The sequence below is a fragment of the Drosophila subpulchrella genome, unplaced genomic scaffold (assembly GCF_014743375.2).
Source record: "Drosophila subpulchrella strain 33 F10 #4 breed RU33 unplaced genomic scaffold, RU_Dsub_v1.1 Primary Assembly Seq379, whole genome shotgun sequence".
In the NCBI taxonomy this organism is placed as follows: Eukaryota; Metazoa; Arthropoda; class Insecta; order Diptera; family Drosophilidae; genus Drosophila; species Drosophila subpulchrella.
In genome coordinates, this window is record NW_023665600.1 from 337,388 (window position 1) to 352,714 (window position 15,327).

The 15,327-nt window shown below is 36.0% G+C and overlaps 1 protein-coding gene across 1 annotated transcript in view; it reads left to right on the forward strand.

Moving 5' to 3' along the window:
• Nucleotides 1–15,327, forward strand: part of LOC119561851 (NADPH--cytochrome P450 reductase) — a 53,593-nt gene that overhangs the window by 6,495 nt on the left and 31,771 nt on the right. Inside the window, exons 2-3 of the mRNA XM_037875333.1 lie at nucleotides 3,279–3,460; nucleotides 13,045–13,387. Of these exons, the coding sequence (XP_037731261.1) occupies nucleotides 3,294–3,460; nucleotides 13,045–13,387 (510 nt within the window). The 5' untranslated portion in view covers nucleotides 3,279–3,293. The remainder of the gene's footprint in view (nucleotides 1–3,278; nucleotides 3,461–13,044; nucleotides 13,388–15,327) is intronic.

A 15,327-nucleotide genomic window follows, 5' to 3' on the forward strand; every position in this document is an offset into this window, starting at 1 on the left:
GAAATATTAAAAGAATGATATTAATTTATCAAAAAACAACGAAGTTTTTTACATTTTTAAAAAATATTTTTTTGATTATTCCAATGGCAGTTATGGGGTAGAAATATCTGATCTGGCTCGTTCCGACTTATATACCACCTGCAATAGAAATAAGACCTTTGGGAAAGTTTCGTCCCGATAGCTCTTAAACTGAGAGACTAATTTGCGTAGAAACGGTCAGACGGACATGACTAAATCGACTCGCCTAGTGATGCTGATCAAGAATATATGTACTTTACGGTGTCAGAAACGTCTCCTTCACTGCGTTGCAAACTTCTGACTGAAATAAAAATGGTAGCGGTACTAATGACCATGCAAGACCTTAACAAGTTTGGGCGCTTGACAGACTTTTGCGTTATGGGCCCATATACTTTAGAATGCCTTAGCGTCAAAATTGGAAGGAAATATCAATATCTCTTGATTAATATATTACTTATTTCTATCGTAGCAGGTTTGTAATTTTGCTGCTTCATATAAAAGTCTCCGTAAGCACACTTCTGGGGCAATTTGTCACTACGTGGACAGTCGTCCACAGTAATATCTTGTTGTCTACTCTTTTAACATGACGTGTGCAGAAGTCTTCAATTAACTTTGTGGGTTTCACAATGAAATAGCGATTGTATCTATAAATTTGAAGATTAATGGCAATGATAGCTTAAAACAATTTGCAAATAAAAGTCTATTAAATGGTGGTTTAGACTATCACGATTTTTTTAGTAGTATTTGGCTTCCAGGGGCTTCGAATTAATGAACGAATTCAGAGCTGGAACAGTGCTTTTTAGAAAACTGTCAAAGAACAAAATCAAGTCTACAGCAAAATAATCCTAAAAACCTTAAAAGCTATTGCGCATTCGTCCATTGCAGTGACGTCACTTCCTCATTCGAACCACGGTACTACGGTCGATTTGCATATACTTCGCATGTTCGCTCGCCTGGCTAGGCATGTGTTTAATATTTATTTTCTGCCATTTGATGACCGCGAGTCTATACAAAGTACACACACGTAGAAACGCATTAGCAACATTAAATCGTTAGGTCAAATTCAAGTTAAAGCTGAAATTTGTATACTTTTAAAACCCAGATCCCATAAAAATATCCAAACAATTAATATCCCCTGGGACTGCATATTCTATAAAGCTCAATAAGTAAATACAAGTTAAAATCTATAAATTTGTATGCTTTTTCCTTCCAATATGCAAAGAAAATGTATATAAAGTTTATTGAATTTTGGGTTGTTTTGTTACTTAAAAACATTTTTGGTACTCAATATTAAACTTTGGAACGGCTTGGAAATAACTAATCATTATCAGCCGGACTCCGGTTTTCGTTTTAATTTTTCAAACTAAAAATTGGTGCTTTGGTTTACGCAAACGACAAATTTTTTTTTTAACCTAAACTCGTTCTTAGTTGCATAAAAAAAGGATTACTGATTTACATTAATTTGCCACCATCACAGTAGCCATTCGTGGCATATTATATTATAAATATATTTATAATCACCAACAACTTTCGTTTTGACGAAGGCCGATAAATGTATCTTAACATACACAAACAGATGTCTAAGCAGAAAGAAGCGGTGAGAAAATGAAACATTCCGATGTTGTCATCGGAGAGCACGTAAAAACAAAAACGAAAAGTTTTTCTGAAAACTTAAAAGTAAAGAGAAAACCGGAGCCTCCCAGAATTACTCGCTTTCATCATAGAGTGTGCCACTTATGTCAGGATACGCCAGTCGATTTCAAGCAAATTTGCAAATTACTCCTTTAATTAAGGACAAACTAAGTATGACGTATGTTTGTTTCCCCTTTTTTTTACAATATCACAAACAAAAAAGGGAAAACGTATAAATACGCAAATGAATATATTTAAATTTAACATTTCGTGGGATATCCCTTCATTTTTATGGTGTCATAAGTCGTCTTGGCATAGATGAAACAAAAGGTGCCAAGTAGGATGGGTCCATTTTCTCCCACTCAGATCAGATCAGATCGGACATAATTATAGCAACATCGGCATAGAAATTCCTTTCTTTTATGTGTATGTGTAAACTTAAATTTGTTTTCCGTTCGTCTACCGTGAGCTTTACCCAGCATTTTACTAGCTTAAACTACATTTTTGTTAATTGTACAGCGGCTGCAATGCAAAATAAATCATTGCAAAGAAAAAGAAACAATATCAGACACCCGTTACTCAGCTCAGAGGTGTGCAAGGGAAATGGAGATATGCAAGCAGCAAAGCAACTGTTCCCAAGATTGCATATCTCGCAACAGCGCCATCTAGTGTCGATTTCTTTATTTGCCTATAAGTTTCGAATTTTACAAAATCTTTAAAAATGTGGACGCTAGAAAGGCCTAAGCGTAACGAGCGCTTGTGTGCTTTAGGAGGCGTGGCGCAAGATCCTCAAGAATCCGTATGCCAAGTCCCAACTGTCTTGGTTTTACCGTGTCCGAGATCTCAGCGTTTTTACGGACGGACAGACAGACGGACATGGAGATCGACTAGATCGACTCGACTAGTGATCCTGATCAAGATTTTAAAATTAAAAGAAGTTAAGGTTAGAAACGCTTCTTTCTTCGTGTTACATACTTTCCGACGAATCTAATATTCCCCTATACTCGACGATTAACGGATATAAAAAGTCCCGTTACAAATATCAAAAAAGATTAGACAAGTGATCGTTAAATTAAACCAAATATGTTATTTTTTAAGTTATCTGGATGGAAGTGTTGATATTGTTATTTTTTGTGATATTGTTAATCCTTCAATAAACAAGTATTTCGCAATTAAGCTTAAAATCGTCTGGTGTATCATGATTTTAGTGGGACACTGTATCTGTAAAGCGCCATGTATAAAACCTGTTGCTTGCAACTGTCAGTAGGCAGTGCTCTGTGAAGCCAAGTTGACGTTGCGTTGCTATATCAGCGAATCTAATTCATGGTTTTAGTTGTAATTTCACAACTCCATGTGCGATTGATATGCGATATTAATTAGGAGTAAAACAGCAACTACAACAACGACGCCCAAGGTATACTCGAGTAAAAACCCGTATTCAATGTCATTCGGTGTTATCGTGTTAAGATAAGTGCGAAAGCTGATTACCGTTACAGACGATGCTTCGTAGGTTCTGGCTTACGTGGAATACATTAGAGTGCGTGTCCAAAGTGCGGGCATGCAAATCGAGCTAAATAAACGTTATGCAAAGCGAAAACTAAAGCGTGAATCATGTGCTCTTTTTACAGTATACACTTTCCAACATGGTCAGCGAGCAATCGATTGACGAAGCAACCGCAATCGGCGGTAACGAACCTTTCCTGGGACTACTGGACGTGGCCCTACTCGTGGTATTTATTGGTGCAGCTGCATTTTACTTCCTGCGCAGCCGCAAGAAGGAAGAGGAGCCGTCTCGGAGCTATTCCATTCAGTAAGTATAAAGTCATTTCGAAAATGCAGAATACGATGCATTTCTCTCGGCACATGCCGTATCCAAAAGGTGCCTAATCCTAGAGGCATTTTCAATAGGTTACGTAATAAAACCGATCTGGTAAGAACAGATACGGAGTCGCCATAATCCGATGTTCAGGGGAGAGGTCTGTAGTTTTAGGCGCGTACTTCAAACTTAAAAAAATATATATTTTTGTTAGTGTAAGCAATTTATGTTGGATTAAACTTGTTTCCCGTTGTTGTTTTTTTTGTTAGTATGTTAACCAAATTACAATTTAATCTAAAAGGATCTTTAAACGACTCACATTTTTTAAAAACGTGGGTGCTAGACAGGTTTTAGCGTTTTGGACGATAGCGTGGGCGTGGCACTCCGATGAAACAAACTTGCGCTGTGCAGGAAGCCCAAGAATTTGCTTGCATTCTAGCGTTCCCGACACAGCGTCTATGTTGCTTTATTGTTGTTTCGGCACACAGTGAAAGACTAAGTTTGTTATTCCTTGCGTGGCGGCTAACGAACGTTAATTAAAATTCAATCCGGAGGTCTGTTATTTTGTATGGTATTTGAAAATAATATGCACCGTTCACAAAAAAAATAATCATGGTCGGAGCAGCGGTATACATTTTTGAAATTAAAAAAACCTATTTTAAATTTAGCCCCCAAATTATGGTGGATAATATATTATACGCGTTACTCGCAGAGTAAACGGTATTTTGCATTCGTCGAAAAATTTGTAATAGGTGGAAAGAAGTGTTTCCGACCCCACATGGTATATACATATATTCTACAAAATTGGGATTAAGCATTAAGATTCTAGAGACTCTTGCACAGTTTGCTTCAGCAAAGTGCCAGGCTTACTCCACTCATATAAATTTTACTGTAAAATCGCCCTAAAACGGGTGTCAATGACGACTGGGTAAAAAAAATAAAAAAAAATTCTTAGATGAATTTTCTTAAATATAGGGCGATTTTTCTGTTTTCAAAGGTAAATACCCTAAACATAAAAAAAAATTTTAAGCATCACCGGCGGTATTTTTGTGAGATTATGGTGACTTTCTTGTTTTAATGGTGAATTGCCCTAAATTGAAGAAAACTTTTCTTGAATGTATGTTGTTTTTCTTGTTTTAAAGGTAAAGCGCCTTAAAAACAAGAGCAAGTGCCCTAAAAATAAAAACAACTTTTTATAAAAAGTCGTGCTTGGACATGTTTGCTGGTTCTTGGCAAACATTATCTGTGGCACTTTTTCCATGAATTTTTTTTAGGACCATTTGACTTCCTATAATTTGAGAGGGTGAAAAGGCAAGGTTATTACTTGGCCGCTCCACGCAAGTTGGTAAACTGCTAGTTAGAGTAATATGAACTGAAAGTAGTCATTAAACAGAATCAGAGAAAAAACATACGTAAATATGTAACAACTTCTCGAGAAAAATCTTCGTGGTCGCAGCGAGAATCGAACTCACGACCGCTGGGTTCGCAGTTGAGAGCACTACCGCAGCACCACAGACACATCGCGCTAGGCGACGCGCAAAAAGGGTTCATATCTCAATTTGTTCTAAGAACAAATTCTCTATTTAATTCTAAGAAATATTCTTACTAATGACAACAAATTATGTTTTATTTTACCCAGTTGGACTAAATACATTAAAAAACTATTATTTTAATGTACTTTACATTATTTGTATACCCTTGCAGAGGGTATTATGATTTCAGTCAAAAGTTTGAAACGCAGTGAAGGAGACGTTTCCGCCGACCCCATAAAGTGTATATATTCTTGATCAGCATCACTAGACGAGTCGATCTAACCATGTCCGCCTGTCCGTCCGTTTCTACGCAAACTAGTCTCACAGTTTTAAAGCTAAAAAAAAATCATAAAAAATATAAGCAAAATGATTTTGAAAAATTCTGTTTTGCTGTTATTATTTTTGTTTGAGCAAACTTCTTGCATCAAAAAATTTAAGTTTTCAGGTCGAGGACTAAAGTTTAAAAAGTAGATGCTTAACCAAATTTGCCCTTTTAAATAAGTACTGAATGGGTTAAGAAATGTATTGTATCATTCAAACGGGAATTAAATTACCTTAAATATGTTACATTAAATATATTTAACTTTTGTTTTGTGAAAATACTTATGCCGATCAGTGTAAGTCGGAACAGCCGGACCGGACAACTATATCTTATAGCTCCCATAGAAATAATCGAAAAAAAAAACTAAAAAAATTCTTTGGTGTTTTTTACAATATAACCTCCTACGCTTGGAAATAACATTTTTTAATTAATTCTGAATTTCGAATTTAATTTGATCAAAATCGGACGACTATATCATAGCTTCCATAGGAACGATCGGAAAATTGGTGGGAACACATTATGAAACAAATTATAGCTTCGGTGTTTTTTGACATGTTATCTTATACTATTAGGAATATCATTTCTTGTATTTTTAAATTTAATAATTATAACTGCAAGGGTATACAAACTTCGGCTTGTCGAAGCTAACTTCCTTTCTTGTTGTTTATTAGCTTTACGTGTTCTAAATTTTGTTTGCCATTGCACACAAAGTTGTTTAAGAATTCAATTCTAAAAACTTGCACAAAAAAAAATTTTACTCTTTGTGGGCTCGAACTCACGCCAATTAGATAACTTTGGAAGTTCAACGCATTAGACCGCTAGGCCACCGATTTTCAAATTTCAAGGGCGATTTTCTAGTTTCAAGGGCGATTTTAGATGAGTTTTTGTTCTACGAAATATAATATATAAATAAAAGGCATTTTAGAAAACTAACCCTAAAACATATTTTCTATGGCGATTTTGCCTATATCTAGGGCGATTTTTCCTAATGTTAGGGCGATTTCATGTTTAGGGCGATTTTTCTAGTATTTTGAAAAAATTTTAGGAGTGTATTACAAATTTAACAGTAATATACCGATAAACGTAAAACAAATTTTGCATTTCAGGTAACATATGTTTTAGTTTACAAATATAATGTCACCCATTCATTTTTTTATCGCAGTATGGGAGAGGCGAATTAAAAATCTGCTGCGATGGTCCGATCATAACATATGATACACCAATCAAAAGGTATCGCAGAAATAACAAGAAAGGAAGTTAACTTCGGCAAGCCGAAGCTTGTATACCCTTGCAGCTATAATTATTAAATTTAAAAACACTAAAAATGATATTCCCAATAGTATAAGATAATATGTCAAAAAACACCGAAGCTATATTATTTTCCTACCAATTTTCCAATCGTTCCTATGGCAGCTGTATGATATAGTCGTCCGATTTTGATAAAATTAAATTCGAAATATAGAACTAATTAAAAAATGTTATTTCCAAGCGTAGGAGGTTATACGTAAAAAAAACACCGAAGCTATAATTTGTTTCATATTATTTTCCCACCAATTTTCCGATCTTTCCTATGGCAGCTATATGATATAGTCGTCCAATTTTGATAAAATTTAATTCGAAATTTAGAATTAATTAAAAAATGTTATTTCAAAGCGTAGGAGGTTATATGATATATAAAACACCGAAGCTATAATTTGTTTCATATTATTTGTCCACCAATTTTCCGATCGTTCCTATGGCAGCTGTATGATATAGTCGTCCAATTTCGATAAAATTTAACTCGAAATTCAAAACTAATTAAAAAATGTTATTTCCAAGCTTAGGAGGTTATATGCTATAAAACACCAAAGATATAATTTTTAAAAATTTTTTTTCCGATTATTCCTATGGGAGCTATAAGATATAGTTGTCCGATCAGGCTGGTTCCGACTTATATACTACCTGCAAAAAATATAAGACTTTTGGGAAAGTTTCAGCCCGATAGCTTTAAGACTGAGAGACTAGTTTGCGTAGAAACGGACGAACAGACGGACATGGCTAGATCGATTCGTCTAGTCATGCTGATCAAGAATATATATACTTTATGGGGTCGGAAACGTCTCCTTCATTGCGTTGCAAGTTTCTGACTGAAATCAATATACCCTCTGCAAGGGTATAAAATTGGATGCCAAACCCATTGGAGCTTTTTGCCGTCACAGGCATTTTCTATTGCAGCGTATCGAATGCGCAAATTTGAGGAAGTGTATTTATTGTCAAATGTATAACAATTTTTCGTTTTGATATCAGTAGTTTTGTATCTTGAAGGTGTGATCGTCACGACCCTTTTCCTAGTTAAGAGGTGTTTCTGTTTGATATCAGAAGTTTTTGTTTTAAGCATCATCCATATAATTGACATACTTTCCCAAAAGTCGTGGAACTAAAGTTTCATATATGTAACTGTTAAAACAATTTAAATGATTCCATGAACCTAAAATATAGTTTGGATCCGCATATACAAAATTCAATGCTCAGGCATCGTTAGTTGTTCTGAACTGTTTAAAGTAGCCATTTTTGATGATTAATAATTCAAGCATGACTTTACAACAATGTGTTATATATCGAAAGCTGAGGAAAATTAAGGGCTATACTGTGTTTAGTTAAACCAAAAATTTTTTGTGTCGTTTCTGAGAAATAATCAAAAAAAAACCTTTACAAATCGTAAACAAAATTGTTACAATAGGTTTAAATTATGGTATTTAGACAAATCACGTGAGGAAAGCGTGGTAAGCATTTTAAAAACCTTTTTAAAGACATATAGCACACGCCTGCAGAGTTAGTAGTTAACAAGTTACGGGCGTACGAAATTTAGCTTTTTTTACAGGTTTTTTCGCCTAAATATCGAGTTTTTCCAAAAGTGCTAGAACTAAAGTTTCTTTTATTAAGCTGGGTAACATCATCTTAAATTTCAGGACTCTATAACAACGTTCTGAAACAAACTGCCAAACTGACAAAAAAAAAAAATTTTCATTTTTAGAAGTCCTCCAAAATCTGAACGGTGCATCAGATTTAAGCAAATGAGGTGTCACTCGACGCGTATTTTGAGTTTGAATACAACTAGCCTAATAATCTTGAGCATTTATCCCCAACAGATCAAATTTTCTATATTTTCAATTTTACACTTTCACCGATCTTTCTCCCAAACCAATTGATTTTCTGAAAGCCTTGGTATGCAATCCTTTTAGTTTTTGCAATACCTTTCGATCAGTGCATCATGGTTACGATCGGAGTAGATTTTAATTTTCTCGTGTATAATAGTCGCCTTTGCACACTCTCCTTTGTCACTACTTGGACTACCGTTCACAGTGATAATAGAAAAAACAAGGAAGAACGCTATAGTCGATTACCTCGACTATCAGATACCCGTTACTCAGCTAAAGGGACCAAAGGGAAATGGAGATATGCAAGCAGCAAGGCGAGATTGAAATGCGCCACCTACCGGCGGTAGACAGATTTAAGCGTTATGGGCGTTAGAGTGGGCGTGGCATAGTTTTATTTTAGTCAATCGATAGGTACTGACGAGACCAATACATTTCAGTTAAAATTGTTTATCGAGCATGAAAATTGTGGGCGCCACAGGCCTAGGCGGTTTGTGGGTGTTAGAGTGGGCGTGGCATATTCGCGTAACGAACTTGCGCTGCGTACAAGGCTACGGAATCTAAATCTTAGATCCCAATTCTCTATCTTCAATAGTTTCCGAGATATCCACGTTCATACTTACGATTTTTTGAATTTTGTGGGCGTTAAAGTGGGCGTGGCAAACTTTTTTTTTGGTCAATCGATAGGTATTAATGAGAACAATACTTTTTAGTTAAAATTTTTATTCTAGCATCAAAAGTGTAGGAGCCACCGTTTTGGGCGGCTTGTGGGCGTTAGAGGGGGCGTGGCACTCTGCTGAAACAAACTTGCGCTGCGCAGGAATCTCAGGAATCTGCATGCCTAATCCCAGTATTGTAGCTCTTATAGTTTCCGAGATCTCAGCGTTCATACGGACAGACGGACATGGCTAGATCGACTCGGCTAGTGATCCTGATCAAGAATATATATACTTTATGGGGTCGGAAACGCTTCCTTCTGCCTGTTACATACTTTCCGACGAATCTAGTATACCCTTTTACTCTACAAGTAACGGGTATAACTATTCTTTCTGGTTATACTAAAATGTTACAGAGTTGCCATGGATTTTTAATGAAATAAGTTAACAGTTTTGAGGTTTTTGAGTTGCTGAAATTTGTTTGGAGCAGCTTATAAAAAGCTAAACAAAATATAATAGTTTAGGGAATATTCTAAATATATTTGTAAATTTTAGGCGGAAGATTTGTGGCAGTATTAAAAAATGTTCACAATAGTGCTGCAAAGTTGCCAAGAAAGAAATATTTTTAGATAACAATTTTTTTTTATTAACTAGGATCAGTTAGTTTTTAGATGACGCGATAATTAATATTAAACATCAAGTTTCGTTATCGCACTATTTTTTAAGAACTAATTTTCGTGTTGGCGTCCGCCATCCGAATTCTTGTCTGAAAGTTTACGTGAGAAATGTTTTGAAAGTTAACAGAGGTAAATTCGAATACGTGCAGTTCTTCAGATAGTAAGTCTCGGAAAACGTGTGGGAAATTTTAGTCCGTGTAAATCTTTCGGAAGTGAAAACTGGAACAGGGCCGTTATAAAAATGCGTACCTACACAGAGAAAATAAAATCGTAAAACTGGTCATCAATCGGGTGCTTTTCCTATCAATTTCGTCCCTTATGCTTCCATAATATATATATATATTTCCGTATGAACGCTTGGATCTCGGAAACTATAAAATATTATTGAACTTCCTGCGCAGCGCAAGTTTGTTTCAGCAGGGTGCCACGCCCACTCTAACGCCCAAAAACGACTATAACTATATTTTTAACAAATTTAATTTAGCATGCCAAAAATTATTCAAGTCGGACCATTAATTAAAAAGTTATAACCAGTTATGCGATTGCACACCGTCACAGGCATTGCCGCGGTTGACGTTAGCTGAGAAGTCGGCGCAGCGTGGAAGACTGCCTACGAAAACGGTCGTGCAACAAAGAGAGGCAGATATTCGGTGGTTCCCTCACTTTCTTTGTCTTATAATCTGCCGATTATAATCTAATTTCGGCCGATCCGTTATTGTTTTTGCGTCTCTCCGTTATGTTCGGCTAGCACTAACATTTCGGCGGAAATATTTCGTGCAGCAGCGCTTATTATACATTTTTATTACAATATAAATTTTTTTTTTTAAAGAAACTTAGTCCGATAAATTTAATTTAAATATTTAAAACATTATAATATTAAAATTTAAAAAAAAATTCGTAGTATTTTTTAATCAAGGAGTAAAAATAATATTGTCAGATTGTTTTTGCTTTAGGAAGGGTATAGGTGTAGTGGCACGTGGCACGCGCCAACAGCGAAGAAAAAACAAAAGAAATTAAGTAAAGGGGTGAGAAGAAGATTTGGTGAATTCTGTTTGAGTTATTAAAAGAGAAGGAAGAAGAGCAGGCTATTTGAGTTAAACACACATTTATGTGTTTATTTAAAGCGGTATTTTTTGAAGATAATAAAGTCAGGTAAGTGTTGCATTAAGTTTAAGATGTTGTGCTTTGATCTCAGTTCAAAGTACGAAAATTTTAAAGGTGTTTTATGGGTTCCGTTAGCGGTTTAATGCGTTTTACTTGTTTATTTGTATATTTACCTTTTAGAGCTGTGTATAAACCCTTTGCGGGATTTTTTTTTGCCACAAAACATTTCGTCATCCACTTTCGGCTAACGTAACCCATTGAATACCTTCAAAATATACGTACTTTAAACTAAGATCAATGCACAACATCTTAAACTTAATGTAGCACTTACCTGACTTTATTATATTGACTAAACGATTAAAGTAACTCTGCTGCGCACAATTAAAATGGATGCTTCCCCTTCAATCACTCAAACAGAAAGCATCAAGTCTTCTCACCCCTTTACTTGATTTCTTTTGTTTTCTCTTCGCTGTTGGCGCGTGCCACTGCACTTATACCCTTTCTAAGGCGAAATATATCCGACTATATAATTTGTACTTCTTAAGTAAAAAATAAAATACGAATTTTTTAAAAATGTTAATACTAATACTAGTAATGTTTTAAATATTGAAATCAATTTTAATATATATATATATATTATATATATAATTTTCTATAACTACACTATAAAATTATGTTGTAATAAAAACGTATAATAAGTAAACATAACATTATAAGTTAATTCAATTTACTAAATTTTACTATAATCAAATTGTTTACTTTTATAAAACAATATTAGTTGTCTTTTTCGATATACAATAAGGCTTCTTATATATTAGGGCATTCACATGTCGCTGCTCCACGAAAATTTTTCCGCCGAAATATTAGTCGCTAGCCGAACATAACGGAGAGACGCAAAAAAAAATAACGGACCGGCCGAAATTTGTCTCTGCGAGCGCGGAGTGCAGGCAGATTATAAGACAAGAAAGAGAGGGAAATATCCGAATATCTGCCTGTCTTTGTTGCACGATCTTTTCGTGGGCAGTCTTCTACGCTGCGCCGACTGCTCTCTGCTGACTTAAACAGCGGCACAGCGTTTTAGGCACAAAAAAAAAACAAAAAAAGCTTTTTGCCTTGAGCCATGTCACCGCGTCCCTACTGCAGAACTGAAGGGTGCATTTAGCATATCTCCATCCCTCTCGCACCCCCTTTATCTGAGTAACGGGAATCTAATAGTCTAGGCCATCGACTGTAGCGTTTTTCATAACATGTTGATATGGTTGTAAGATTTATATTAACGTGCTGTGGTTTAACTTTTTAGCTTTTATAAAAATAAAAAAAAATCCTTTAAATTTGTTCAAATTATTTATTTTTAATTTATTTCTGGTACATTAAACTTAGCATTCATATATGTAGGTTTAGAACAGCCTTCTCCTGTCCTTGATAGATGACTCCCAGTGAAGTGGCGGACGCCAACTTGCTCAGATAGGCATCCTGGCCAACCATTTGACTTTGTTGTAGTGCAGTCCAGCCACCAAAAAGCATGTTGCGTTGTCCAAGTAGTAAAGAAATTCGAATTAGACTAACATCAATTAAATACAATTAGATTTGAGATACTAACCATTCGCAAAATAAAATAAACAGTGCAAAATGTTCCACTTTTATATAAAAACATTAAGCCGAATGTTAGAGTGACCGCGGCAATTCGGTCAAAAAGTATATGTAATACCATAATAAATACCATAAAAGCACAAAAATGCGAAGGCTCTGCCATTTTTTTTCGAAGACTTTTCGATGTTACGTTTGATATAATAAACATTTCAAATTGATACGAATTCATATCAATATGATACGGATTCATATAAACATTTGTAATTGATATGGTATTGAATCATATGGCTATGAATTCGTATCAATTTGATATGCTTAAAGTGATATGTGAAAATTGAGGAGAAAATATCAAACGGGTATTGTTCCGTTTTTTTCTTTAAGGTAAAAATTTTTAAGGTAAAAATGGAACACAAAGGTTGACTAGGAACGTATACAGGTACAAGTAACCCTGAATATTTTTAAATTGCATAACTTTTGACTGGTTATTGGAGAAGTTAAGTGGCAAGTTAAGTGTGTTTGTATCTAAGAGCACTATTTAATGTATTTCTATGATTTTTTTTTAGACCAACAACAGTGTGCACCACCAGTGCAGCTGACAATTCATTCGTCAAGAAACTCAAAGCCTCCCAACGCAGCCTAGTCGTTTTTTATGGCTCGCAGACTGGAACTGGTGAAGAGTTCGCCGGCCGCTTGGCTAAGGAGGGTATTCGTTATCGACTCAAAGGCATGGTTGCCGATCCTGAGGAATGTGATATGGAGGAGCTGCTGCAGCTAAAAGACATTTCTAATTCCTTGGCAGTTTTCTGCCTAGCTACCTACGGCGAGGGAGATCCCACGGATAACGCCATGGAGTTCTACGAGTGGATAACAAACGGTGATGTCGACCTGACCGGGCTAAATTACGCAGTGAGTTCCAGCGATATCAATCGAATCACCGTTATCTAATCGAACGTAAGAGCATTTTGCTCTTGGCCTTATATTTGAAACAGAGTATCGGGTTTTGTTATACCCGTTACTCGTAAAATAAAGGGTATACTAGATTCGTCGAAAAGTATGTAACAGGCAAAAGGAAGCGTTTCCGACCCCATAAAGTATATATATTCTTGATCAGGATCACCAGCCGAGTCGATCTAGTCATGTCCGTCTGTCCGGATGAACGCTGAGATCTCGGAAACTATGAGAGCTTGACTATTGAGATTTGGCGTGCAGATTCCTGAGCTTCTTACGCACCGCAAGTTTGTTTCAGTAGAGTGCTAAGCCCACTCTAACGCCCACAAACCGCCCAAAACTGTGGCTCCTACAGTTTTGATGCTTGAATAAAACTGGATTTAGCTGAAATGTATTGTTCTTATCAATACCTATCGATTGATAAAAAAAAAGTTTGCCACGCCCACTTAATCGCCCACGAACTTCAAATCAAGGATAGAGAATTGGGATCTCAGATTTAGATTCCGTAGCCTTGTGCGCAGCGCAAGTTTGTTACGCAAATATGTCACGCCCACTCTAACGCCCACAAACCGCCCAATCCTGTGGCGCCCACAATTTTCATGCTAGATAAAAAATTTTAACTGAACTGTATTGGTCTCGTCAATACCTATCGATTGATTCAAAAAAAATATTGCCACGCACACTCTAACGCCCATAACGCTTAAATCTGTCTACCGCCGGTAGGTGGCGCATTTCAATCTCGCTTTGCTACTTGCATATCTCCATTTCCCTTCGGTCCCTTTAGCTGAGTAACGGGTATCTGATAGTCGAGGTACTCGACTATAGCGTTCTTTCTTGTTTAAACTCTACACTCACATATTGCCTGCCATTGTCTGTTTTTAACTTTTTTGGACACTCCAATCTACTAAAAATTTCGGACATCTCTTGAATAAGCACCTTTTATTCTATTGATTTTACAAATTGTATTGCTATGTATCTAGAATAGTAATCGATGAGACCTAGCAAGTGCTCATTATTTGGGAACGGTCCTAACTAATCAGTGGCTACCCATACCCATGGGCTATTCGGAAATGAATGACGTCTCATTGGGACTGGATTATCTGGTAAAGATACCATTATATAGTCACGACAATCCTTGACAAATTTTTCTGCATCCCTGTCGATTTTTGGCCACCATACTTTTGATCTTAGTTGCCTTTTCATTACTGATTTTCCAGGATGTCCCTCATGAGCTTGTGTTAAAACTCTCTGTTGTAGTTGTTGGGGGATGATCAGACGGCTTCCTCCTTATAGAATACTACCAATACTCGAAAGTTGCAGAGCTCCAGCAGTCAATTCATGGCATCTAGTACTTCCTCGTCTCTTGTACTTATTTCGGAAATCTCGGATATACATATTTAAAGATGTGGGAGTATAAATTGAAATCAGATGGAATATGTTTTCCTCTCCATTCCAATCAATCGTTTCCAATGGCTTATGGTGAGTTACCAACTCGAATTCCAAACCAGCAACATAGTAATGACATTTTTCCACGCTCCATAACAATGCCAGACTTTCCTTTTCCGTTTGCAAATATCGTTTCTCAACATCAGAACTTCTACATCAAACTGTATTAAGACCGTTCCCAGCGCTAATGGACTGGCATCACCTATTAAACCAGTTTTTGACTTAAAATAACATTAAAATTAAAATAAAATAGTTTAATTTGTCAAATTCTTGCTGTTCAAGTTGGTTCCACAGAAATTTCTCATCCGCTTTGAGCAAATTTCTCAACGGTTCTGTTGTATCTGCCAAATCTGGCAAGAACCTTGCCACGTACGTGACCAGGCCTAAGAATCTCCGAAGTTCTTTTTTCTTTGGCGACCTGAAAGCCCTAATTACTTCTACTTTCTCTGGAT